Here is a 27970-nt window from a genome sequence, read left to right as displayed (position 1 = left end):
ATAAATTTAAAGGGGACTGAGGCGATCGCAAATTTGTGTACAGTTTATGGAGCTAATCCCAAAATGTAAAAAATGGCCTAGTGACGCCCATGGCCTCCAGATGAAACAGGGATGCCAGTTCTTCAGATAGGGACTGGCAATCTGTTTGAAGCTGATTTGTGTGTGTAGCAAATGGGTCCAGTACTTTCAGGAGATTTTCTAGCTTTGTTCATTCACTGGTCAGGAAAATGTCATGTTTGAGCCATTATCCATTTCAATGAGCAGTACCTTGCTCTCTGGAATATCCCATTCATTCAGGTGCTACTGATGCAATTAGCTATTGCTTCTCTGTTTTGTAAATGGCAAATGCGATGCAAATTTAGCAAAGCATGTTGTAACTGGTTCGATGGGCAATGGTAAAAGCATGCAGAGATACCCCCAAAAAAGTTGTCACACCTTTTTTGTTCCATCCGTCTACACATAGTGACTTTATGGGTGTCCATCAGTATTTCTTTCACACGCTGAGTTACAGTTTGCATTTTTAGTGCAATCAAGGAATTAATTTATGCAGTGCTGCGAGTGATGAATCTGTGGTCAAAAGCAGCAATAAGCACAATGTCAGAGTCTGCTGCTTGCCAAGTTGAATTTGAGAGCTAGCACTCTCACCGACTTTATCATTAGTAGTCTTCCTTTCCCAATCGTTTGCCACGAACAACTTGTACTCTTTGCGATGCTTGGTTTGGAGATTGTACTTTAAGGTTTCCCCCCTAATTTCAACACCGCAATGTGTATAATTGAGCAAAACAATGCATTTTCTTTTTCTAGTTTCAGAATTGAATCCGAAATAGTCCCAAACAGGGATCTCTCATTTACTACTGGCAGCCATCATTCATGTCCATCTTCTTTATCTATCAGTTAACTGATGTTTCTCGCTGTCAGCCTCAGCTGCATCATCTTTTGCCATTTACAGGTGACGCACGATTAAACAGCCTGTTGGTTTAAACCAAACAGACACATGTCAGATTTTCTGCAATTAATTACTAAAATTATTATTTATTTTTTTGCAAATATTATTTTCAGTTAGTTTGCTAGTTTCATTTAGTTTTATTTTTCATTCATTATTATTTTTTACATTTTATTTTAATTTATGAAAATGTTTTTAACCAAACGTTTTCATCTTAGTTTCAGTTTTTGTTTATGAAAATAGCCTTGCACAAAAACATCTGTGTGGAAATATGATTACTATTTACTAAATTAAACACTTGTACAATTATGCTGGAGGTACTGTATTTATTAACATTTTTATGCTTTTCTTTTTCATTTATAAAAGTTGTAACTTATTGAACTGTGCTTGAGACAGTCACACCATAGGACAATTTTGAGATTTTGAGAGGAGAACGATAGCAGCTATGACTGCTATTCTGTATTAGTTTTTCCACAACAGCTATATCACCTTGTCTTGTCATTAAAGTAATGGATATTTATATATGGAAAAAGCGTGAAATGCGAAATGTGAAGGCAAAAATAGTCTGTATTTGATCAAAACTCCAGAATCAACATCAAAACACTTAATGTGGGAGGACATTTCCAAAAGCACAATTTCCACATTTTTCAATAAAATCAGAAAGATCTAAATCATCCTTTATTACATGTTTTATTTATATTTGACATGCAAAATATAAACACCTATAGACTTGTAAATCCATCCAGCCCCACTGATGAGTTTTTAATTTAGGAAACTCTTCCTCAAGTAGAGTATGTTATTGGCTGTAGTCACTTATAAGATATGATATAAGTTACTGATATACTTCAAACATTCCTGCCATTATTACAGCTTCCCACTGTTACCCATTCAGTCCAATGAAAAAAAATCATTTTTTTTTTTCAAAGGTTTTTTTTTTTTTTTTTTTTTTTTACAGTACATATATATTTATGTAATTTATTTAAATACTTTAAAATAGTAACCATAAAAATAAACAAAACAGAACTGCTTGCTGAAAGAGCATTACTATCTATTTGTCTGCAGCAAACTCATTTTTACATCCCTCCTGGTTCCCACCTGTGCACACTCCACAGTCATCACACCTGAGTCTGCCATCAGCCCCATCAGATTTACACATCAGATTTACACATTTATGGTCCATGATAAACCTGCAAATTTTAAGCATTCAAAACTTTTGTGTGTGTGTGTAAAAACACAAAACTGCACATCTGTGAATTGTGTTTTGCGTTTGTAAATCATATTTTATGAATATATAATTTTGTGCATGTGAATGGGCTCTTATGATTTTTTTTTTTTTTTGTGTGTGTGTGCTTATGAATTAGATTTCATGCATGTGAATTTGACTGTGCATGTGTGCATTGCGTCTTTTGTGTGAATTATTACTGAGACTAATCTCACTCCACATGTTTGTGTTTGAGGAAGTGCTTAGACACGTTACATAACACTGCCATCTAGTGGCATATCTGGGTTTAGGAATGAGAAAAATCCAGTTTCATGATCAACAAATAATGCATTCTTTGTACAAATTAAGTACAGGGCTTTAAACAATAATAATAATAATAATAATAATATTTTTTATTGGAAGGAGTGCCTTCTTGATCTGACCATTCTTTACATGATCATTCTCACAACGTGGCATATTATTAAAGTAGGTATCCCATACCAAGTTAGAAAAAAAGTTATAAAAAATTGTGATAAAGCTGGATATTTAAATTGGATTAAATCTTTACATGTAACACAATGATGTTACAGGGGGGAGAAAATATAAATTATTATGTTTTTGTTTCTTTGTTAGTTTGTTTAAAACACAAGCGGAACGTTTCATTAAATATTTGGCCTGTTTCAAAGGATGTAAAGGAAAGCTGAAAAACAAACCTGTTTGCCCTGAAAGAGAAATTACGAGTATGTCAGCTTTATAACTGTCGATATGACTTGTGATAGCGGCGACAACAAAAATAGAAAGCGAAAGTGAAAGTGTAGTTAAAAAATCCTTCAGATGTTCGCGGAGCTCGTGTTTGTGTTATAATAACACTATATTCGATAAACTGACTGAGATAACTTAAGACAGGATGGACACGCGAACAGAGGATTCCGTTCGCTGCAGTAAAACGGTATGGATGATTTATTACGCACTGTAACACCAGTAGCACGTTGCAAGCTCTGTTGTATTCATCTGTTCTAGGGTTCAGAATGTGACTGCATAGTCTCTGAATTGGCAAAAAACGACACCACACAGAAACAGAACGTTAGTTAATGTTTTAGTAGTTTGTGTTATCTAAACTGTTTTATACTGACATACGAAGAGTTCAGATGCAAAACCAGCTAAAAGTCATCTCGGTCAAAAATGAGATAATGATACTGAGTGAATGCTCCTGACACATAGTACACGTCCATCAAATACTTTTACAAACTCGCTAAATTCCAGCCTCAGCCCAATCAGAAGTGACAGTACTTACATAGAAACCTATACAAAGTAGCCAGAAAGAAATGCTCATTTTAAAGAAATACGTCAGATGGATTTAGAGGCTTTTGCATCTGAACTCTTCATACGTTTTACATTTATGAGCGCTGCGCGTGGAAAGCAGATCTAATACACTTCAGTATTCCTTCCTGTTTATCTTCCAGCGAACAATAAAAATAAACATCAAAAGTGTGCTTAATGTCACTGCTTAAAAAACAAAATAGAGCCTGTTGTTATCAGGGTCATGACTAGACCATAGGCGGAGCCCACAAACGTGCTTTGAGTATCATGGCCCTGCAGCTGGTTTTAGGTCACAGTCCATAGTAATCTGCGCTCTGAGAACAGACTCCAGAAATACTGGATTAAAATACACCACCAGTCAAACGTTTTTGAACAGTACGATTTTTATTGTTTATTAAGAGGTCTTTTCTACTCACCAAGCCTGCATTTATTTGATTCAAAGTGCAGCAAACACAGTAAAATGTTTGAAATGTTGAAATATTTTTACTACTTAAAATAACTGTTCTCTAGAATATATTTTAAAATGTAATTTATTCCTGTGATTTTAAAACTTTTTTTTTAGCATCATTACTCCAGTCACATGATCCTTCAGAAATCATTCTAATATTCTGATCTGCTGCTAAAAAAAAATTAAAAAAATCCATAAGTACTGGAGCAATAAAGACAAAATTGCTCTGTTTGCTGTGGAGTCAAGAAATCTGTAAATATGATTAAAAGATGAATATGAGACAAAATTTTGAATGTCACATTTTATTATTGGGTGTTTCAACACACATGTTTTACCAACTAAGATGATTAGCACTTTTAGAGTTCATTCCACTATCCACTATGAAGTGAGCATAAGTTGCCTCACTGGTCGTTCTGAGTGATCAGCTGTGTCCTGTTGCATTATTTGTTCCGATATTAAAAGCAAGGAATGTGTCGTATCAGTTATATCCATTGCTTTTGCATTCTGAGTGTTGCATTCAATGACGACACACAAACCAGGATGAAGACGAGGGAGCTGACTCTGAGAGAAAAGCAAGAAATTTGATTGCTAAAAGAAAAGAGGATGTCAATTAGAGCTATAGAAAAAACAAAGGGCATGGAGAAATCAAGAGTTTGGAGACCACCAGCAGCCAACAACGACCTGATCAGCTGAGAAAAACAACAGGAGTTGATGACAGGCACATCACAAAAGCTGTGAAAATGAACCCTAAAATTCATGTCTGTAAAATCACCAACCACCTCCAGAAAGCTGGGCTGATGCTCTGACAATCTACTGTCCACAGGAGACTTTGACATAGAATTACTGAAGCTACACAGCAAGATACAAACCTTTGACCAGCACCAACAATAGAAAGGCAAGATTAGAGTTTGCAAAAGCCAGTAGAGTTTTGGAACAGAGTTCTATGGACAGATGAGACTAAGATGAACCTTTATCTAAGTGATGGAAAATCAAAAGTGTGGAGAGAAAAAGGGAAGTGCAAATGATTTTAAGCACACAACCTCATCTGTAAAGCATGGTGGAGGTGGTGTCATGGCGTGGGCATGCATGGCTGTCTCTGGAACAGGCCCTCTCAATTTTCATCATGAATTAATGTATGATGGCAGCAGCAGAATGAATTTGGAAGGGTACAAAACCATCTTGGCTACCAGTATTCAAGAAAATTAATATGTTTAATGTTTATCAGGGTAAAAAAATGTAAAGTCTTAGAATACCCAAATCAATCTCTAGATTTAAATCCAATTGAACATGAATCTCACCAGCTGAAGTGGAGACTAAAGGCAGAGACTCGCCAAAACAAGCAACAGTTGTAATTGGCTGCATTAAAGGCTGGGAAAAGCATTTCAAAGCCAAGAGTCTGCTGATGTCTATGGGTAGCAGACTCACTTCTGTGATTGCACTCAAGGGATCTGCAACTAAATAATAGCTTTTAATCTTTTACATCTGCCTTAAGTTCAGCTGTCCCAATACTTCTGGTCACATCAAATAGTGGGATTAACTCTAAAAGTGCTGTCCTTTTTATTTGCTAAAACATGTATGTGTTGAAACAGCTAATAATAAAATGTAAATTTTGCAATTTTGTCTTTACTGTTCCAATACTTATGGAGGGCACTGTGTGTGTGTGTGTATATATATATATATATATATAGAGAGAGAGAGAGAGAGAAGTCTTGGAAGAGACTTTTAAAAAAAAAAAAAAAAAAAAAACTTACTGTTCAAAAACTTTTGACTGGTAGTGTATTTATTACAAATGTGCGTATTAGACTGCAATTATGTTAAGTCAGATTTATTTGTATATATTATATGTATTATTTGTAAATTCTGCATTGGTTTTTATTTTGGTCTTTCTAACCTGTCAATGAAGTAAAGTAAATGGAAAGTGGAGGGGAAATGTCATTATGAAATAAATGTTTTTCTCTAGTTCAGACTGGCCACAATTATTGGCACCCAATTATTTTTATCATTGTTTGCACCAAACCTATGGTGGGTTTGCTACCAAATAACTCTTTTTTGTTTTGTTTTGTTTTCTTTTCTTTTTTTGTTGCTTCGTCTGACCATAGAAGCCAGTCTTGTTTGAAGTTTCAGTAATGTTTGACAACTGAATATGCTGGAGTTTCATTTTGGATGAGCGAACATGTGGTGCTGTAGGGGCTGTTTATATTTTAAATATAAAACATATTTAATATATATATCACAGCCCCAAGGAAAACTGATCTTACTTAAAAAAAAAGAAAAAAAAAAGAACATGTTAAACTTGTAATTGCAAACAATTACATAAAATTGTATGTATATTAAAGTGGGCAGCATACTCTGATGTGAATGATGCGGCCATGATCCCCTCTGTCCCACACATGCATAAGGTACAACGGGGCTGAAGGCGCCCCCGGGTAAAAGGTGCCTTTAATATCATTTTCCTCTAAACTACCAGATGGCACAAAACATGGCGTAGCACTTTTCAAAACATTTGCTTTTCAAAATGCATGTGCAAATTTGTCCCTAATGTGATTGCAGGCAGCAGCAATGCTGGGTGCACACTTATGCTGGGTACACACTGAAAGATTTTTAAAGTCTTCTAAGATCTTCAGAATATGAGAGACCACAAACATGAGGTCAAAAAATCCTAGATTTAACCATTTTGCTCTTATAGTGTGTGGTGTGCCATGATGTGACAAAGACAGCACACCACACACCAACAGATTTTCAACCAGAGTCCCGACTGTGAACACGGGAAATCTCTCAAAAATTTCTGACACTTGAGAATAAACATGGTGGTTTAAAATGCAATTATACATTTTAGGTGCAGTGAACAGCATATTTTTTCTTAAGGTGTGTGTTTAGCCCCGTTGTACACTATAACATGCTGTAGTGTAGTTTGCATGATCAAAGTAATCTTAACTTTAAGATATACATGTAAACCATAGTTTTAATCATTTAAAAGAGGCTTTGAAATTTGTGCAAAAAACAAAACAAAAACAAAAACAAAAAACAAAAAAATTGAGAAAATCACCTTTAAAGTTGTTCAAATGAAGTTTTTAGCAATGGTAATACTTTTACTGATACTGCTTATTGATCCAGTATATTTATCGGTTTTAGGTTTATATATATACATATATATATAGGGTGAAAATGTGCTTTTCACTGTGCCCAAAGTGTATTAAACATTTATGGAGCAACAGATTTTGAGTAAAAATATTACATAAAAAGTTGTTTATTTTGTTTAAAAATCTTATAAATGTATGAAGTGGCAAGGGGGGCCTTTTACCCCACAGACGGGGGGTGTTGACACAGACTTTCATGAGATTATGTTGACACATTGGATTTTATCCAAGACATAAACTGAGTTTAAGTGAATACTCTTCAAGACAGCCACTTTGACATATTTGTGTGTGTAATGTTTGGACGCACACTTAAATCCCAAAGTGTAATTTGCTTGTCCGTTTTGGAGCATGCATCCGTGCTACACAAGCCTGGGGAACAGCATCTTTCACCTGGATTATTATGATTCAACATTTTATCAAACATGTACTGGAATTCAGAAACAGTAAAGACTGAATTCTGAAACAGATTCTGAATTTTGTGCTGACTCTGGTATCAGGGAGGAATGATGTGAAGGCGAAGAAGTTGAAGGAATAGTTTTACCTCATATCTTCTATTTTATGATCCTTGGAAGCCAACATCGAAATCAACAGTAATATTGGCTTAATGCAGCCACAGGCCTAAAGTGTAAGCAGAAGTTTGATTGTTTAATTCTGTCCTCTGTCATCACAGTTAAACAGGGCTTTATGTTGTGCACTTTCTAGATGCCTAGATAGAAGTTTCCCTCTTGCATTTTTACAAAAAAATTCAAGTATACACAACTGCCAAAAAATGGAATAAGTGCAGCCTGGAGATCTCCAAATGGGGGCGGGAACTCCGAAACGGGGTGGGAGCTCTAAAATATGGTGTGGCTTCCTCCCATTGACGTACGGGCACATGACACGCATGCGCAAATATTCCCCCCATTCCACTTCAGCGCAAACTCTGCCCCACAGCTGATTCTAAAGGTTTTATTGGTTGTGTTGATTTCCTACACTATGCTACAAACAATGCTAACCACTAAACCTACCCCACACCTGACCCTAACCTTAACCAGTGAAATTGACTGCACAGTGGGATTGGGGCTGAATAGCGTGGTGGATAAACAGTTAATAAGATTATGCGATATAAGATTGACGGCTGTTCTGTAAACTCCACAAACGGACCTCACCGAACAATGGGACCTTTTTAGTTACACTCAGCATCACTACATCCTCACTACATCCTCCTACCCTGTGAATTTCAAGTCCCAGGTTGTCCCCGTTTCTTTAAACAAAGCGATAGAGTAAAACCTTTCCCCTGAGCTGCGCTGGGACAGCTCGTGGGTGATTCCCGTTTACATCATTAAGCAGAGGCTCTAACTCCAGTCCAAACACCACTGGCCACAAGCTTTGAGCTCTGCTCTCACTGAGCATATTTATTTATGTAGCATATTTAGCTTTATTTTAAAACAAACAGAAACAATGTTTAATTTATAAAGTTTTATTTTGAAATGTAAATCAATAACAACTGGCTGAAGCCAGAGCCAATGGTGAAAGTCTTTGCGCGACGAGACCCCGCCCCATTTTGAGGGTATGCCCACTTTTAGAGTTCCCACCCCCATTTGGAGATCTCCGGTCTGCAGTTATACATACTTGAAAAATGCTGTAACTGCCAAAAACGCTGTATTACGTATGCCAGGTGAGTAGTTGGCGCTGTCACCTTGTAAGTAAACAGTACCTGTAGGGAAGTAAAATTGACACATAGGCCCTTTCCCAAATGGAACACTTCATGTGCATTTGCGGTCTTACGGACTTACAATGTCTGTTAAGTCCACAAGACCATAGGGTGTCCCATTCATCATTTTAGCGCTCAGAAGGGTGCTCCTGAGTACCCCCTTTGTGGCCGCTATGCGCCCTCGATGCGCACTTCTGCTGAGCCCACACTTGTGCGAGCTCCGAGCAGACTTGTACCCGACAATCAAAGCGCCATTACATCACGAATGTGCAGACTCAGAGGAAGACCATGAGGGTTTAGGGTGCCATTTGGGACAGGGCCATACTCCGCATGTCTACATACCTAACATGTACTACGCATGCCCATGATGTCACTGTTTTCAAAGATTTCTGTATTGGGTGTTTAGACAGAAAGGATAACAATGGCATTTTCAAAAACTTGCACTTTGAAAATGATGTGTTTTCAGTCCACAAAACACACGTCATGTAAAGTAACAGGCAAAATGGATAAAAAGTTTCCAGTTTTTGGCTGAAAACGTTGTGTAGTAACGGCCCCTAAATGAACAAAATGCTGTCATTATATGCAATATACGCAAGTTCAGGCTATGTATGAAACTCATATACGTGAGCTGAAACCCAAGAGTTGATCGCAGCCACAGCTCATGTCCAGTTTCTTTAGGCACTTTATAGCAACCTGCGTAAGTGCCACTGGCCTAAATTCATTTAGTGCAGGGGTGCCCAACCCTGTTCCTGGAGATCGACTTCCCTGAAGACTTTAGTTCCGACCCCAATCAAACAAACCTGTCTTTAATTATCAAGTGCTCCTTGAGATCCTAATGAGCTGGTTCAGGTGTGTTGGTCAGGGTTGGAGCTGAACTCTGCAGGAAAGTCGATCTCCAGGACCAGGGTTGAGCACCCCTGTGATTTAGGGTCTGGTTTATTATGGAACGGTATGATAATGAAGGACTTAAATGAGTGTGGTACTATTGCTTGTGTAAGAGACACATTAAAGATGTGTGTATACACACCAGCCAGTTGTTCAGCGCAGGTCTTCAGGACTTTTGGGGAAACACCATCAGGTCCCACTTGCGGGGATTTACCTGTTTCAGTACTTGTATCACCTGCAGTGCCCCTGGTGTTACAGGGGGATTTTGAGACAGTGGCTCTTTTCAATCTGTTAAATCTAGCATAGACACTGTTGAGACTGTCTAGTAAGGCTGTGACTTGTGTGTGCTCTCCCCGTAGCTAGTGGCAGATTGTTATTTTGCAGATCAAAGATTTCAAGTTTGGGATATGCCCTTTTTTCATCTGATGGATGGATGTTTATAGCTCATATCAGGCCCACTTGTACTTTTTCCCTATTTCCTGACTTTTTTAATCTTTATGTGTATATTCGCATTAAACCAGGGATTTTGGTTTGGAAAAACACAAACTAGTCTGGAGGAATCACAGATAAAAGTGCACCAGTTGCTGTAATCTCTGACAGGCTCTGTGTAATCATTAATACTTTCTGTAGTGTCCTTAAAGATATTCATATCTGTGGCCTCCAAGGAACTCTGCAAGTTTGCTAGTGCACATCAGTCCATGTATTAACAGCTGTAATTGTGACTGGGTTAGCCTTCAGCTGTGTACTGTAGCAATGGTCCAGAGCAGGGGTGGTGAACTCCGGTCCTGGAGAGCCGCAGCTCTGCAGAGTTCAGCTCCAACCCTAATAAAAACTCACCTGCCTGTTGCTTTCTAGTAACCCTTCAGACCTTGATTAGCTTGTTCAGGTGCGTTTGATTAGGGTTAAAGCAAAACTATGCATGTTCGCCACCCCTGGTCCAGAGTACTGTTTACTCTGGTGGGAAAAGTCATGGACTGGTGAGTTGATTAATAAATAGAAATTATACAAATTGGAGGAGGTTTGTCAGTTTTTTTTTTTTTTTTTTTTGTCATGATTTGTGAGATATCAGATATGAGATAGCCTCTTTATTTTCTATTAATCAAAAATATAAAATAACATAACAAGAAAATAAATTAAATAAATATTTAAAATTTCAACCATAAATGATTAAAATGATTAAAAAATCATTTATGCATTTATTTTGTTTTCATTTAATCATTTGCAATGTGATGCTTCTCCATTCCAGTGCTGTGACTGGCTGCTGGCGACAAAATGGTCACACAGTGTGGCTCACCCTTCTTTTCCCCTGTCAATCTTATTTGCATAATCTAAAGCACACTGTTAATACCAGGGGTGCCCAAACTCTGTCCTGGAGGGCCAGTGTCCTGCAGAGTTTAGATTGCCTCAACACACCTGCCGGGGAGTTTCTAGTAAGAGCTTCATTAGCTGGTTCAGGTGTGTCTAATTGGGGTTGGAGCTAAACTCTGCAGGACACCGGCCCTCCAGGACCGAGTTTGAGCACCCCTGCTTACCCTGCTTTTTTTTTTTTCTCAGCAGGGTAATACTAATGCATTACTCAATTTCAAAACCATCACCAGAATACCTTTGGTAATGTTCTGAACACACATGGTCCAAACATGATGGAAATGTGTATTAAACTGCCGTGTATTTATTAATACCTATCAGTTGAATTTGTGTAAGATGCTGTACTACAAATGTCTCTGAGAATACTTATTTCTCTGAATAAATATGAAGTGTATGTGTTGTAGTTTTCCCATCAATCTTACGTTTCCAAACATAGTTATGAATGATTTGGATGGATTCTGGTGGCATCTCTTTGTTTCAGCCACTGATGCTGCATCCAGAGGCCCTACAGAATTTTTTATGATGATCACAGGCTTTAGGAATTAGAGTGCAAATCAATGCCAGATACTGTGTGAAATTACATTAAAACACATGTTCGTGAAATAAGTAGCAGAGTTTAATGTTAATGTCTTAATGTATCTACCTTAGTGTGGTTTTGTGCTTACTTGTTTATCCAACAATTATTTCAAACATATTATACTTTTTTTTTGTTTGTTTGTTTAGAGTGCTGACTTATCAGGTTAACTAAGGCTGCATTTTTGAAACTAGCATACTTCAGTTCATGATCATCAGTTGCATTTCTGATTCTGAATGTTATTTAAAACAGCTTTTTTTTATTTATTTATTTTATGTTTTTTAGAACAAGAAAAGACATATCCAGAGAATGAGAAGTCCCTTACGATACACCCGCCCATATCGGCCAAGGTTTGAGGGGAAAAACCTGCGTCCACGGTAAGATTATGTTCAAAAAAATAAGTAAATAAAAATCAAGGCTAAGGCTGAATACATGTCTGGGAATGTGCAAACCAGGGGTGTCCAAACCCTGCTGCTGCCCTCCAGAGTTTAGCTCAAACTCAAAAAAACTCAAACGACTTTTTGAACCAGGCTGTAAACATATTTTCTTCTGCTGTGAAGTTGGGCATTTTACCATGGGAAGTCTATGGGATTGACACCCTTTTGCAGCCAGTCTCTAGCGGCCAGTCGATGAATTGCAGTTTTAGTCACTTCCGTGTTGGCTTCAAGAGGGAGACCGGGAGGTTGCCGCTTGGTGGAAGTGGATTCTTCTTCACTCGTGTTTTGGAAATTCTGTACAGAAGATGTGAAATAGCGCCCCTAGCGTATAACAATGAAAACACGGATTCTCAGAGCACAAGTACATCTCAAATACTTTGACTTTTTCTAAGTATACATAAAGTATACATAAATGTCATTTTAAGTATATTTCTGAGAAGTATATAAAGCACATATCTGAAGTACATAAAAGTATACTGAAAGTATTTTTAGCTTAAAAGAAGTAAATAGCACACTTGAATAAACTTTTTCGTAAAGGTGGACCAGTTAAAGAAAGTCTTAACGATAACACAAAAATACATTAATAAATGACTCCTTGTCCGTTGGTGTTGTGCCAACAGCACTTAAAACTGCTGCAACTTTTGTCCAGTTCCATATCTTCCATTTACAGCTAAAATTTTAGGGTGTGTTGTTATGTCTCGATTGCATGAAGTTTAATAGTAATAATCTGTTTGAGCCCCTCCAATCTGGGTTTAAGAAACTGCTGAAACAGCTTTGGTTAAAGTCCTTAATGACTTATTATTAGCTTCTGATTCTGGCTCTCTGTCGATTCTCATCCTCTTCGATCTTAGTTCAGCCTTTGACACTGTTAACCATATGCTTGTACTTAACCGACTCAAAACTGTCTTTTGTCTATCTTCCATATTATTTTATGTTCTTATATAGGCTATTCCTTCAACAAATATTCATAATAAATTATTTAAATGTCATGCTGTCATGGAGAGGAACGCAGTATCAGTTATAATCTATTTTAGTTGTTATTCCTCATTCAAAATAAAATTTTAATATTGTAATAATTTTAGGGGATGAGTTAATATGTTGAATTTACAAGTTAAATGTCTCTTGGCCACAAGTAGCCAAACTGAACATGTCCACATCGTTCAGGGTTTAAGAAATGTGGCATGCAAAATTATTCACTGTAAAACTGTAGCTATTCAGATAAACACATATATGTGAATATAAGTGAATACTTTTTGTGCTTTAAACAAGTTCATAATGATCAGAGTTGATGGCTTGGTTTAGGAGCTATATGTGCGTTACCAAGCAGTAACCTGTCAGATATACAGTGCGTGAATTCATCCATTTCTTCTGAAAGACATGAAAGTGAGTGGCTGGTAAACCGGAAGAATAGAGTGAACTTTATATGTAGGCTACATACAAGCTTTTGATGAGAAAAAAAAAAATCTAATTATGTTTGAAAGATTTAGCCTATTATTAGGCTACTGCTGTTTCAGTATACATTCAGAGTTTCTTCTTAATCTTCTTCTTCTTCTTCTTATAATTGGTTTATAGTGATTATGTGCATTTTAAATGTCTAAAAGTTTAAATATTGTAAACACTATGTGGATGAAAACACTAAGAAGTGCTCACTTAGTGTCTTTGTCTCAGTGCCAAAAGCTGCGCTAATCATACCAGTGTGATCATATGCTTCAGTAACCAGCCTACTGATCAGAAACGTTTTTTTTTTAAATTATTATTATTAAATATAAGGTAAGTCATAAAGACTTGCTGAGTCACAGGGCTCAAGTCCAAGTCAAGTCTCGAGTCATTGTTGTCAAAGTCGAGTCACAAGTTTTTCTTTATTATGTCAAGTCAAGTCACAAGTCCTCAAATTTGGGACTCGAGTCTGAGTCGACATGTACAGTTTTTGGGGACAGGTATAAGAAGCTATACCTTAAGTGACGAATGTGTGATGAAAACACACAACACATTAATTTGGGGGCCCCCCCATAACAACCACTAAATTATTACCACTGCTACTGATTTTTTTGTAGCAGTCACAATTTAAACCTTAACAATGTGCTTCAAGAAGGCCAGTTTGGTCATAAGAAACCACATGTGGACCACTGAGTCTCTACTTTCCAGGAGACTTTTGGGGTATTCTTATTGCCCTCTAAGAGTTGCCTGGCAGTTGTCCGAGCAGACTTATCTGATGACATTTGTTTTTGATTGTCAACCAAGACACTGTCAAAATGTACCAAGCTTTTCTCCACTGTGACAGCCAGAGTGGGACCCCACCATTAAACTTTACAGCAGTCATCAAAAGTTAGCTATGAAAATGAATAAATGAATGAATGATTTGAACAAATAGACAAATCAACAAACAAATGGAGAACAGCTTTGTGCAAAGCAACATTCTAATGAACCCCTTAAGCTTAAACAGCAGGAATCATCTCATATCAAGTGTTAGGACACTGGAATGGGTTAAAGGAGAAATCCACTTCCAGAACAACAATTTACAAATAATGTACTCACCCCCTTGTCATCCAAGATGTTCATGTCTTTCTGTCTTCAGTCGTAAAAAATTATGGTTTTTGATGAAAACATATCAGGATTTCTCTCCATGTAGTGGACTTCATTGGTGCCCCGATTTTGAAAATGCAGTTTAAATGCAGCTTCAAAGGCTCTAAATGATCCCAGCTGAGGAAGAGGGTCTTATCTAGCGAAATGATCAGCCATTTTTTTTTTTTTTGAAAAATAAAAATTTGTATACTTTTTAAGCACAGGCTCTGGGATGCGTGTCCATGGAAAAAAAAAAAAAAAAAAAAAAAAAACCTGTGTAGATGGAAGGTAATAAATAGCTGTTAATATATAACTGTTAGCAACCTGAGTTTAAAACAATTCCAAAATGACTAGACATTGTGAGGAAGCCTAATTTGATTGCTAATTGGATTTGGTTAATTAAATAGGTACATTTATTTTGGTGCTTGTTAAGGTTCTGTATTAAAATGTTTAGTCAGACTTACTTGCATATAACTGTTACCTGCATGTAATCTAGTTGTGGTTTGTTATATTGTCTGTTCAGTTTCTTATGATTAAATGTATTATGACAAATTTCCTATTTTCTTAATTTCAGGTTTTTCAGGACTATGGAGGAACGTTTTTTACGGCGCCCAAATTTTGCACTGAGGTACCAGAGGCATCATACAGGTCAGTGGTCCAGCCTAAAGCTAAGTCGTAAGACCAGAGCCTCTTCTCCTCCCAACCAGCAGTTCGACAAAGGCCTGAACAAGAATAGCCCCACAGCACATACCAAACCCAGCAGCACAGGTTAGTTGTATTGTGCTATATCTGTATGTTAGCATTTTTGTTGCAGATTGGGTTGAACTGAATTTTTTGCAGTTCATGATTAGACTGCCTCTTAACACTAGGTGGCAGTGTCAGTTTACACATTTCACTGTCACTCCATGAGAATTCTGCATTTTCCTAATTGCACCTTTACAAAATTTCACTTAATGTTCACTCAGTAATCATTTAATCAAATAATCGTAGAAATTAAATAAAATAAAAATCCAAAATAATATTTTGTTCTCCTCCATTATTCAATTTCAAATGCATTTTCTGCTCCACAATAAAACTAATAAATTGTAATAATATTTCACATATTTTATGTATAGCATGTTTGGCATTTTCTGAGGGAACATTTTTCCTTGAATAATTAGATAATGATAACTGAAAAAGAATCCAGGGGGTCCATTTTGGTGCATAATATCTGAAAAGACAGTAATGCAAATTTTGCTATGCTATATATGGTTATATATAATTATTTGCATTTACCATTGTTTTCCCTGCTGTGCACAAAACAACCTGTTAGAACAGATATGTGGCCCAAAGACCTGTGTGCATGATTTATGACATTTATGGGTAATTCATACTGATTAATGAAATCTGCTTTTTAAAAATGCACATATAGCATATGAGTGTCTTTCAGTCTTGTTCTGCTGCCTTAAATCGTCACATTTAAATGACAATTCTGCATCCTGTTTATCACCTCAATTAAAATTCAGGAATTCTCATTTTAATTCTCAATTATGCATGTGCATGCAGATATGCGTGCGTGCGTGTTTTTTTTTTTTTTTTTTTTTTTTTTAGTTGGCTAAAAATCAGATGTGGCAAGTTGAAAAGATTTTCCTCCCCCTCCATCTCACAGTTATGTGCTTGGTGACTCACTGCTTTTGTGTATGTGTTGCTTAAAAGAGAGATATAATGAGAAATGTGTGTGTGTGTGTGTGTGTGTGTGCGTGTGTGTGTCAGAGAGCTGAAGGTGTTCTTGTATGTATGTGAGAGTGGAGAGAGAGTAAGAGAGACTGGTCATGTTTATATTCATGTAAGCATATAGGCACACCACCAGAAAATATCACGAAAACATAAATGTTGTGAGGCAGATTTTACAAATGACACTACACAGATTTTCTTAAAGAAACCTCACTCTAATTTCTGTGTCTGTTTCCTCTTTGTCTTGTCCTTTTTATAGACATTCCTAGGCTATCCTCTGGAGACAGATCATCACTGTCATTCACAGTAAGAGACCAGAAACTCCTTGCTTTGTATCATTATGATTATTCTCAAAGGAATGTTTTGGGTCAGTATAAGTTAAACTCTATTATAAAATATGTAATTTGTGTGTGTGTGTGTGTGTGTTTAATATGATTGATTGAGCAAAATGCCAAGAGTGCTGATGCTTAGTCCAATAGCCATAGAACCTTGTTTTTATCACACTGCTTGTCTGTGTTTGCTCGTTCCACACCATAACATAGAAGTAGCTGACAACTACAGTGCGGTCCATTTACAGCACTGAGTTTATTCAGGCAAAAGCAAAAACAGCATCATAACACAGGCAAAGCTGGATAGTAGGAACACTGTATCATACACGGACAAGACGGAGCAAGAATCAACGTGAAGGAACAATTGAATTTGAAACACCAAAAAAAAATTAACTATTGTGACACAATCACTGTTCTTGTCTGTGCAAAACTATAAATTCTGTCTTGAGTATATAAAGTCTGTAAACAACTTTAAGACTGATTGCAACTGTTAGAACATTACTGAGCATTACTTTTATTATTTTTTTTTTTTCAAATTTAAAGTTAAAGTTTTAGATTGAAAGATTGATTATGCCTTTTGTGGTGATCTCCACAGGTGTCACAGAACTCCAGCAACAGAGATGCTCTCTCATCTGTGACCTGTGCTGGGGCACGAAGCAGAGCTATACAGAAGAAACAAGAGCAGATAGAGGAGGTAAATTTGTCTCTGTTTGTTGTGTGAAGGATCAGTTTACACAGTATAATAATTAAAGGCAGATTGATATTGGATGTTACCAATAACAATAAGAAAAGCACACATGCAACAGAACACAGTTGCCAGTCCTGTTTTTGAGTACTTAGTATAATTAATTTCATAGACAGTTTGGTCCTTTAGAAAGGCTACCACATTGTTTCCAAGAGCCACTATAATGTGTACTGTGGGTTTTCATGTGTGGTTTTTGTAACTTACAGAGACATGAATGTATAATCTGAAGGTTTTTTGTGTGTGTGTTTGTTTGTTTGTTTGTTTGTTTGTTTGTTTGTTTGTTTGTTTGTTTTTTTGCTATTGATGAAGAAAACGATCAGTCCCATTCGAAGTATTCACTGTCCACACACTTTCTTCCTCACTCCCCCATACCATTCTCTGAAAGAGGCATATAATAATCATTCAGTGTTATTTCTGCCCAAACATAAATCATGTTTTACCACTATCAACAGAACTATTCTAGTGTTTTCTATTCTAGTCTGCTCACTGCAACACTTATTTAGTTTAACTGTAAAGTCCCCATTTCCTCGTTACCTGCAAAACTATTCAGGGAAACGATAGGAGTGGTTAAATTAGAATGGCACAGAGACAAAACAACTTATCTCCAAAAAATATAGGCATTTCATGCCTGGCAAAATGATGTGTAGCAAGGCCTAAAGGGCGGCTCACGCTAGACCCAAGGAGGATGTCCAGAGAAGGGAAAGAAGGTCCAGAGAGTTAAAGAACTCTTGGTGGACAGAAAAGGCTCTGGAAATCCAGAGACTTGCAGACTCAGCCTTTAGAGTCCCATCAGACATGAGGGAACCTCTAAAATTTTATATCAGAGAAACTAATTATTGTTAAGCACGTTATAATCATCGATGAGTGGAGTGCTTCTTTGTTTACAGGCGTTACAGGGGAAATCACTATATTTCTGATGTTCTAAATGTGCCTCCTACTGGCAGAGATTGAATGTGCATTTTCAATGATCCCATCTATACTTTTTGTTCAGACCAATTTAAAAATCCACCCACAGAACCCCATTTTAAATTATAATCATTTATACTTCTGGCTCATCCCATTACTTAAAAATGGTTTAAAGGCTGAATTGTAAGGTTTATCATTTAAGAATTTGTTTTTTGTGAAAACCTGTATCTCAACTGTTAATCAATTGCTATTTTGTGGTCTACAACATGAAAGAAAGAAAAATTATGAAATGTAAAATGAAAAATGTAGAAACACTGGACACAACTATGGGGCACCACACTCTATAAAAAAATAAAGGCGCTTTAAAAGGCTCTTCAAAGAGATGCCACTGAAGAACCATTTTTGGTTCCATAAAGAACCATTCACTTAAAGGCTCTTTAAAGAACCATCTCTTTTTTAAATCGAAAAAACCTTCTTTCTCCACAAAGAACCTTTTGTGAAACAGAAAGTTTCTTCAGATGTTAAGGATTCTTTATGGAACCATTTAGACAAAAAAAGGTTATTCTATGGCATAGTGATGCACCTTTATTTTTAAGAGTGCATTGTGCAGCAACCCAATCACAACAATAAGGAACCTCAAGGTTGCAAATGTGTGCAAATGTATAGGGCCCCATTCCTAATATTTTGCCTGGGGCCCCCAATTCACTAAATCTGCCCCTGATGTGGGCATTTACAGATTTGCATGGCTCACATGGATTATTACCATATGAATAGCATTTGCTGTGCGTAGGTGTACCCACATTACAGATAGTGAGCTCAGGCGGGAAAGACTGTACCTCATGTGTGGACTACTTTATCAGAGAACATCTCGGTTACGCATGTAACCCTCGTTCCCTGAAGGTCATGGGGTCTCACTTGGGAGCCCAATAACCTCTGAGCTTAAGAAGAAAAGGCCAATGAGAATTGGTGAGTGGAATTTTCATGCTAAGCCACTGCCCCGTACATACGGGTATATAAAATGGCGGCGTGCATCCACTCATTCAGGTTTGTGCTGAGGAGACCAAAGAGGCATCTCAGCATTCAGCGTGGTTCAAGATTGTGGCATGATAGACATAACATCTCCATTCCCTCCTTTAGGGAACGAGGGTTACATACGTAACCAAGATGTTTCCTTTCAGTCAGTCACATTCAACATTGCGTCAGCTGACATCATGGGGTCCCTATAGAAAACACCACAACCTGAACTGTGTTATGTAATTGAGGTACAAATGCTGACAGGAAAGCGTGTCAGGACAAATGAAGCTCAATACATAACCTTCCCAATGCCCTGTAAGCCAGATAATGGGCCCACCAGGGGTGTCAGGGTCAACAGAGAACCCAGAGTTCACCGAGAGAGAACAACTAGGAGAAAGCGCACGGATCCAAGGGGAATGCAAGCCGACACCGAGCCAGCCTCCCACAGATTACCTGATGTTACCCATCACACGGGAGGGCTCCACGCAAAGATTGTAAAGTTTTGCGAAGGTGTTAGGTGTCACCCAGCCCGCAGCTCTGCATATGTCTGCAAGAGTGGGTGCCGTGCGCTGACGCCCAGGAGGAGCCAACACTCCAAGCCCTCACTCCCAGGGGGCACAGCTCACCTTGGCACTGGTATGCCATGGTAATGGCATCCACCACCCAATGAGCCACTGTTTGGAGAGAGCATTCCCCTTCTACTGACCTCCAAAGCAGACAAAGAACTGCTCGGAGTGTCTGAAGCACTGGGTGTGTTCCACGTAAATGTGCAAGGTGCGAACGGAACATAACAACACAAAAGCCGGGTCTGCCTCCTCCAGGAGCAGCACTTGCAAGTTCACCACCTGATCTTGAAAAAGAGTGTTGGGAACCTAGGGCACATAACCTGGCCGGGGTCTCAAGAAAACATGAGAATCAGCCGGCCCAAACTCTAGGCATGATTAGTTGACCAAGAATGCGTGCAGGTCCCCCACCCTCTTGATGGAATTGAGCGCAATCACGAGTAAAGTCTTGAGAGACAGATATTTTAGCTTGACTGAATCAAGTGGCTCAAAGTGATCCCTCCATAGTCCTAAGAGTTCCACGGAAAAATACCAAGAAGGGATGAGGTGCGACCTGGGAGGATTTAATCTCCTCGCACCTCTCAGGAACCTGACAATCAGGTGATGCTTCCCCAGGGATGGACCATCCACTGCATCATGTTGGGCCGTGATGGCAGCGATGTACACCTTCAAAGTGGAGGGAGACAGCCTCTGCTCCAACTTTTCCTGCAGGAAGGAAAACACCACACCGACTGAGCATCTCTGAGGGTTGAACTACCAGATCCCACTTCAGTGTGTAGGCCTGCCTTGTAGAGGGGGCACTAGCAATCTACCATGGCCTGGGGAAGGCCATAGAGGTCTACTGTGTCCCGCCGAGAACCCAGACATGCAGGTTCCATAGACTGGGTCGCGGGGTGCCAGATTGTGCGTAGGGGAAGAGCTTGACCTTCTCCCAGTTGCCCTTAGGCCCCCGATGGCTGAGGTGCCAAAGCACCAAATCCCTGTGCTCGCACAACAGAACTTGTGAGTGAGCTAATATAAGCCAGTTGTTGAGATAGTTGAAGATCCGAATGCCCTTCTGCCAAAGTGGGGCCAGGGCACCCTCTCTGTTTGTTTTCTTCTACAAGAGACAAAAAGTAAGTAGATCTAGTGGTTTGTAAGGCTTTTTTGAAGGAGGAAGTACGTTGCCTCTATGCAATACAAAATACCTCTAGTTTTGTTTTCTAATTGTTGAGCATCAATTAAATTATTACCCTTCAACATTTTTTTTTGTTTGTTTTTGTTAGTTCATGGAACAGATACAGTCACTATATTATGAAAGCTAAGTGCATTAACCAGCACTTTTAAGTTTGCCAAGGTGTCAGGTGATATAGTCTATACTAAACATGTAGCAAGCAGTACAAGTGACAATAACACAAGAAGAAGCCATGACTATTTATTTAATGATTCCGAATTACCACAGTTGTTTGATAAATTTGTGAAAAGCAGAGCAAAAAAGAGAAAAGAAAGGGTAGGGGGCGAGTGACAAGCTAATGCAGGGGTGGTGAACGTCGGTCCTGGAAAGCCACGGCCCTGCAGAGTTTTGCTTCAACCCTAATCAAACACACCTGAACAAGCTAATCAAGGGTTACTAGAAAGCTACAGGCAGGTGAAGTTTTATTTGGGTTGGAGCTGAAATCTGCAGGGCTGTGGCTCTCCAGGACCGGAGTTCGCCACCCCTGGGCTAATGAAATGCTCTGCCCTGGGGATGTAGATTAAAACGTGAATGATGTCAATTTAGTTTGATAATCAATACCAGAAATATGGTGATATTAAGCTATATTTTAGTAATTTAAACAACAGAGAGTGATAGAGATTATAGCAGAAAAAAACAAAGCTACATGGAAATGTGCGTCCTGTGGCCTAAACCAGTGGTTTTCAAACTGGTCCTGGAAGCACCCTTGCCCTGCACATTTTGTAATAATTAGCAGAAATACAGTAAAACCATAGACTCAAATATAAATAGGTGAATCTGTAGCAGCAGAGTGATTTGATTAAAAATGCTTTTAGCATGGATTGGAATCCACTTTTCTCCACTCCAAACAAATACATTACTGGAAAGGGAAAAAGGGGCAGTGACTCAGACCACGTAGCCTCCCCCCGTACATGCCCGTTATGCATATGTTTAGGTTGTACATTCTAGCTATTGTAGAAAGTTAGCTGCATATTACATTCATACATAAATCTCATATACTTTACACAGCAAACATACAGTACAGCAGAAATCATAAGAGTAGTGTTATTTTGAATATTGTCTGTAAGTAAGTTAGTGTCTTTGGTGAGCTACACAAGGTGTCTAAGCTAAATCCACTTCTATTATAGTGTTTTCATTGCAATCATAGTCATTCCATCTATTTTCAAGAAACTGCACAGCAGAGCTCATGATGCGATGACTCAGATACATGCGGAGTGATAATTTAACCCCCCAGCGCACACACAGAGACACACCATCTCTATGGTTACCACGGATGAGGCAGTAGGTGCTATTTTGAAGTGATCTGGTAATAGCTAGCAGCTCAAACACACACATAGTTACCTATAGTAACTACAAGACAGACTGCAGTAATGATTTCAAGTCCTTTGATCACAGATGCCTGCTTCTCCACATATAAATAATAATAATAATGGTAATAATTTAAATTAGGGAACACTATTCACTATTAACTAGTTGCTTATTAGCATTCATGCCACTAGCATATTTTCTGTTTAATAGTCTTTATAAAGCAAATATTAATACTTCATTCTGCATGACCATATTCTAGATACATTAACCCTACACTGTAAAAAACAAAACAAAACAACCTAAACAAAATTACTACAACAACTACCTTACTTAGACCTACTGTCAGTGAATTCGGAGTTTACTGAAGAAAACTTAAAGAAGGAATAATTGACGACGGGGCGTTGTTAACACGCTTGTGAGAAATCTCAAGTAGTTATTAAGTTGTTAATCGTCAGAGCATCGCTAACACCATTTGTGCATATGTTAACGTGTGTGCAAACTGTATGTAAGGGAGAGAGAGTGGGAGAAACAGAGTATGTGCTTTCCATACATAATAAAACACTTTTCTTCAATCCATGAACGTTTGTCTCAGTTAATATAGGCAATCTCACAGTCTGAGGCGTCTCTCATAGCAAATCAACACACGCTGTCGTAAATAATTAGGCGAACTGTCTTCTCATAGGATAAGTACATGCAGCCTCAATAATTATGAGACACCAACGTGTCATCGATGTACTTTAGAGGGTATGCATTGACGTCACTTTCCCGACTGAGTGGCAAAAGAGCCTTCAGCGTGAATGGATTTAATAGGGAAGATGCGAAAACGCAAGTAAAACAATAATCAGTTTAAACTAAAGGGTACTGAACTCGATATGATGTTCCTAACAACTTCACAAATATCCAGTGGTCAATGCATATTGATGCAGCCAGAAATCGTGTTTTCTAACACTTATATGTGTCTGATTTTGACGCCGGGGAAAATAAATAAAGCGAATTTGCCTGTGAACTTGTTTTTTAAATACAAAATAGGTTGGTCTAAACCCCGGTGATCACTTATATCAATATTATATATATCGTCATATCGTCCAGCTGAAAAACGTATATAGGTTTTGTCAGTGTTTATTTAAAAACATCCAGTTATGCAGAATTTAAGATGGTAAATATTTAGTTGATGACTTGGCAATACGATATACTACAATACAATATATAGGATATGATTTGACTGCACAATTCAACATATTAATATGAAATGATAACTGCAAATCCATGTTTCGCTGCCTGGAGACCATTTGTTTCTTTGAATTGCAGCATTAATTTGCTTCTCTTTTCAGTAGCTTTCAGCAGTCTGTAAAAATATACGTCATGTTTCTTGTCAAATCTCTTTGTACAGTCAATTGCAAAGCTCGTTCTGGTTTTAGAGGTGTTTTGTGTGTTCTGTCGCAGCATTCGTGTTGAAACCAATGTTGCCACTCAGTCTTTTTGGCACTCAGTGAGCGGAGCCGCAGCCATTCCAGCTGACAGTGACGTCACATGCATACCCTCTATATGCCACGGTTGCCACGTCACAAACTGTGACGTCAGCACATTGTAGATTTTAAACCCCTAAAATGAAAATAGCGCAAAAAAGCTCAAAATTAACCAGTTTTCTCCAAAAATTAAAATTAACGGATGCTAACATTGTCATCTATGATGTGCAACACAAATACCTCTGCTAAAATCTTAGAAAAAGTACTCTGGGGTTTCATGAACCTTTTACAGTGTTTAGCACGAAAGGCTCAAATGACAAAATGGGATTAAAAATAACGCCCAGATTTTTTAAATTTACTTTGTAACTCCAGAGCAACTCCATCGAAAGATCTAGCTTTAGAGATCTAATTTATTTGGAAAGCAGAATAGTTCTGTTTTGGAACTATTGAAACACAAGAAATTTTCAGACATCCACAACTTAATCTCAGACAGTGTGAGAGATGAGAAATATTTACATCTTGGCCCGGATTAGAGTGGATGTAAATCTGTGTATCGTCATCTTAAAAAATGGTAGTTGAGTGCAAGAGATCTTAACAATTGCCCAAGAGGAAAAATCTAAATGCTAAAAAGCAAAGAACCAGATTTAAAATGCATTTATTTTCTACAAAGTATAGCTCTAGTCTATTAACATAATTACTGACATACCGCTCGAGACTTACTGATATAAAAATTGTAATTAAGCTTTATTTGGAGTACTACTTGTGCACAATGCACATTTGCTAATATTAAGCCTAAAATATGTTTTAATTTCACTATTGATGAGGATTGTGTGATCTTTAAATATTATCAGTCTTTAAATACAAAATATTTAAAGTGTACCTAAAGTATGTTTGCAATAATTTCACTTTAGCACAATTAAATATGCAGCTAAAGATAAATATGTCTTTAGTTGCACTTCAGCACTACTTCTGCACAATTAATGTGCAGTAAGTACAAAATTATTTGTTCCAATTTAGCAGACCAGTATATTAAGTATACCAGTTATTAAGTACATAATATGTAAATGTATATTTTCATACACAAAAGCACTGAATGCTAACAATATTTTATACTATTTGAACTGAACTGAGCTGGATGATGACACCATTGAATCCAATGATGAACTGCCTTTACCTGAAAACTGAGTGTTTACTGTTGCCCTTTTGCATTATTGATGCACCATTTCCTATCTAATACTGAACAGCCGCTTTGTCACAATTCTGTATTGTTAAATCGGTATATAAATAAAGGTGACTTGACTTGACTTGACTAACCATTAGGGTAACATACAGTAACACAGAAACTGGCACAGTTAAACAACCCTCCATTTCAGAAAGAACCTGGAAAGCTAGAGGATAAACGTTCAGAAAATAAAATCTGGCAAATGTGGGGAGATGTCAACCAGTGATGATCTTGTTAAGTTATAAACTTAAGATCTGGTTCACAGAAAACATCTGGAGTACTATAACATTTAGCATAGTTTTGGTATGTTGTACATTGAATTCTTTAAAGTGGCATGGAATACAGTGGAAATGCAGTGTATATATATATATATATATACATATATATATATATATATATGTATACTGTATGAAGAGTTCAGTTCAGACAGATGCAAAACCCCCTAAAAGCCATCTTGGTCAAAAATGAGATAATGATACTGAGTGAATGCTCTCGACACATATTATACGTCCATCAAAAACTTCAAACTCTCTAAAATCCCAGCCTCAGCCCATCAGAAATACCGGTACTTACATAAAAACCTATACATCTGAGCCTGATAAAAATGCATTTTTTAAAGAAAGACATCAGATGGCTTTTGCATCTGAACTCTTGGCTATATATATATATATATATATATATATATATATACACACACACTGCCCTCCAAAAGTTGCCCCCTGGCAAAGTGTGATTTTGGATGATATCAGCATGAATCCTTATCATTTTTTGGTGCAAATACATTAAAGTAACTTGATATTATCATTTAAAAACAGCAATAATAATTTTCATTTTGATCACATAATAATGGCAATATATACATGTCAAAGTCAGACATGCCCCTTTGCCAGCTGTGATGCCTGGTTACTGGTTTAAACTTGGCCCAGGTTTTTAAAAGATTTTTGGGTCAGCACACCTTAATAGCTTCAACAACTGATTGCCAATTAAGTTTAGAATACAATAAATTTAGGCCCAGATTATGCAGAGCTGTAATAGCTGCTAATGCTGGATTTTTTGATTAATCGAAAATTTAAGTTTTCTATGTAGAAACTGTTTATGTAATAAAATATGTCTTCATAGTTTGTGTTGTCCCTTATCAGTGCAAAATTATCACAAATTAAAAAGGATTCATGCCAATATTGTCCAAAACCCCACTTTTCAAGGGCGCTTCCAAACTTTTGGAGGCCAGTATATATACATACATATATATATATATATATATATATATATATATATATATATATATATACTTTAACAAACTTTAGTAGTATCACAGACAGTATTGTATATTTATGTATATATAGTCTACATGAATTAGACCATGTACCTTGTAGTGTGAAAAATATATTTCTATAAAGCAGGAAATTGAGAAAATGTACTATCCAAAAATGTTTTTTCTCATGAGCCATGAACTGCATGAAACTTTTTTTTTTTGAGTAGTTGTATATTTATATCTCTATAACAATGAGAATATTTCAGTTAGTTTGAAATTGCTCAAAAAATATATAAAATATTATATGTGTACTATATAATTACTGTACATTTAGTTTTTACATTACATGCATCAGTAGAAGAGTTTATCTGTGGTAGCATTTCTGTTATTATTGTTAATCCATTTTGTGTTATGTTTTGTGCATTTATTGTCAATAATCCATACAGGTTTATCGGCAGGACTGTGATACATTTGGCATGGTTGTGAAGATGTTGGTGGCCAAGGATCCATCTTTGGCGAAGCCAATTCAGCTGTCTCTGCGTGAAAACTTGAGAGACATTGGCCTGCGTTGCATCAAGGCCATGGAGCAGTTCATCCATGAGTATGATTCTCAAGAGCTAGACACTCCAGCCACCTCCCAGCTGCATTCCATCAAGTGAAGACTGCAAACACAAGGCTAATTCCAGCTACTTATTGGATAGCTACTTATTTACGCTATCCATTCAACTTTAACAGCTGTCCCACTTTATTAACACACATTTAGCTATATCAGTGTTTAAACAATTTGAAGCACCGACCATTTTCATATATAATTTTTTCATGATATCATTAACAAAATTACAAAATGTTTACAATTTTGTAAATCCAGAGTATGAATATAATATACATGTTTGCATTTTTATGTTTTCTGCCTGTATATTGCTTGCAGTCAGTAACTACGACATCTGTACCTTGTTGAGAAACGAATATTTATTCAATAAAAGTATTGGTGGTCATCAGGGTAAAGAACACTGATTTGTGTTGTGTATAAATCTAAAACACCGGTGACATTGTGAACTGTTAGTTATACTTGTTGTGATGCTGTCAATTTTATGTCTTGATAACACTTTATTTTGATAATCCACTTTCGACTGGCTATAATTAACTTTGCAACTACATGTCAACTAACTTTCATTATAGTAGATTGTTAGGTTACAGTTTGTATTAATAGAATAAGTTGACATACTTGCAAAGTTACTTATAGCCAGTATGTCTAATGTGGACAGTGAAAATAAAGTGTTGCCATAGTACATAAAGTGTATCTGTCTATATGTATTACAAATAAAATCTGTCTTTCATTAATCTGCAGAACTGCAATACATTTAAAATTAAGATGCCATACAAGATTGTCATTGAGGAGAATGTTATTCAAAACCTTATCCACAACCTTTTAAGGAAATATTAAGGAAAAGTTTATATTTAAAGGGATCATATAACATTGCTGAAAAATATTTTGTGTATTTGGTGTAATGCAAAACACATGAATTTCCACATACTGTACATTTTTGTTGCTCCTCTCTGCACCACCTTTCTGAAACGCGTAAATTTTTACAAAGCTCATTGTTTTGAAAAGCGCTGTGTGCTCTGATTAGTCAGCTATCCAGTGCGATGTCATTGACTGAATACCTCAAGCGC

At 37.2% G+C, this 27970-nt stretch overlaps 1 protein-coding gene across 4 annotated transcripts; it reads left to right on the top strand.

Moving 5' to 3' along the window:
* The first annotated feature begins 2926 nt into the window (after nt 1-2926).
* LOC127169219 (uncharacterized) lies at nt 2927-27304 on the top strand. Of its 4 annotated transcripts, none has more exons than XM_051116437.1 (6): nt 2927-3093; nt 11852-11943; nt 15140-15333; nt 16538-16584; nt 17203-17301; nt 26743-27304. In XM_051116437.1, exons 1-6 carry the CDS (start codon nt 3052-3054, stop codon nt 26953-26955), a joined length of 687 nt encoding a protein of 228 aa, XP_050972394.1. In that variant the 5' UTR covers nt 2927-3051; the 3' UTR covers nt 26956-27304. The 4 variants fall into 4 exon arrangements, with proteins under 4 accessions (XP_050972394.1, XP_050972396.1, XP_050972393.1 ...); XM_051116439.1 differs by having other exon boundaries at nt 16538-16645; nt 26743-26904; XM_051116436.1 differs by lacking the exon at nt 26743-27304 and adding an exon at nt 17662-26721.
* The last annotated feature ends 666 nt before the right edge of the window (nt 27305-27970 follow it).

This window comes from Labeo rohita, chromosome 8 (assembly GCF_022985175.1).
Source record: "Labeo rohita strain BAU-BD-2019 chromosome 8, IGBB_LRoh.1.0, whole genome shotgun sequence".
Lineage (NCBI taxonomy): Eukaryota > Metazoa > Chordata > Actinopteri > Cypriniformes > Cyprinidae > Labeo > Labeo rohita.
Note: the sequence above shows the minus strand (reverse complement) of the source record. Positions and strands in the feature narration are given on the sequence as shown.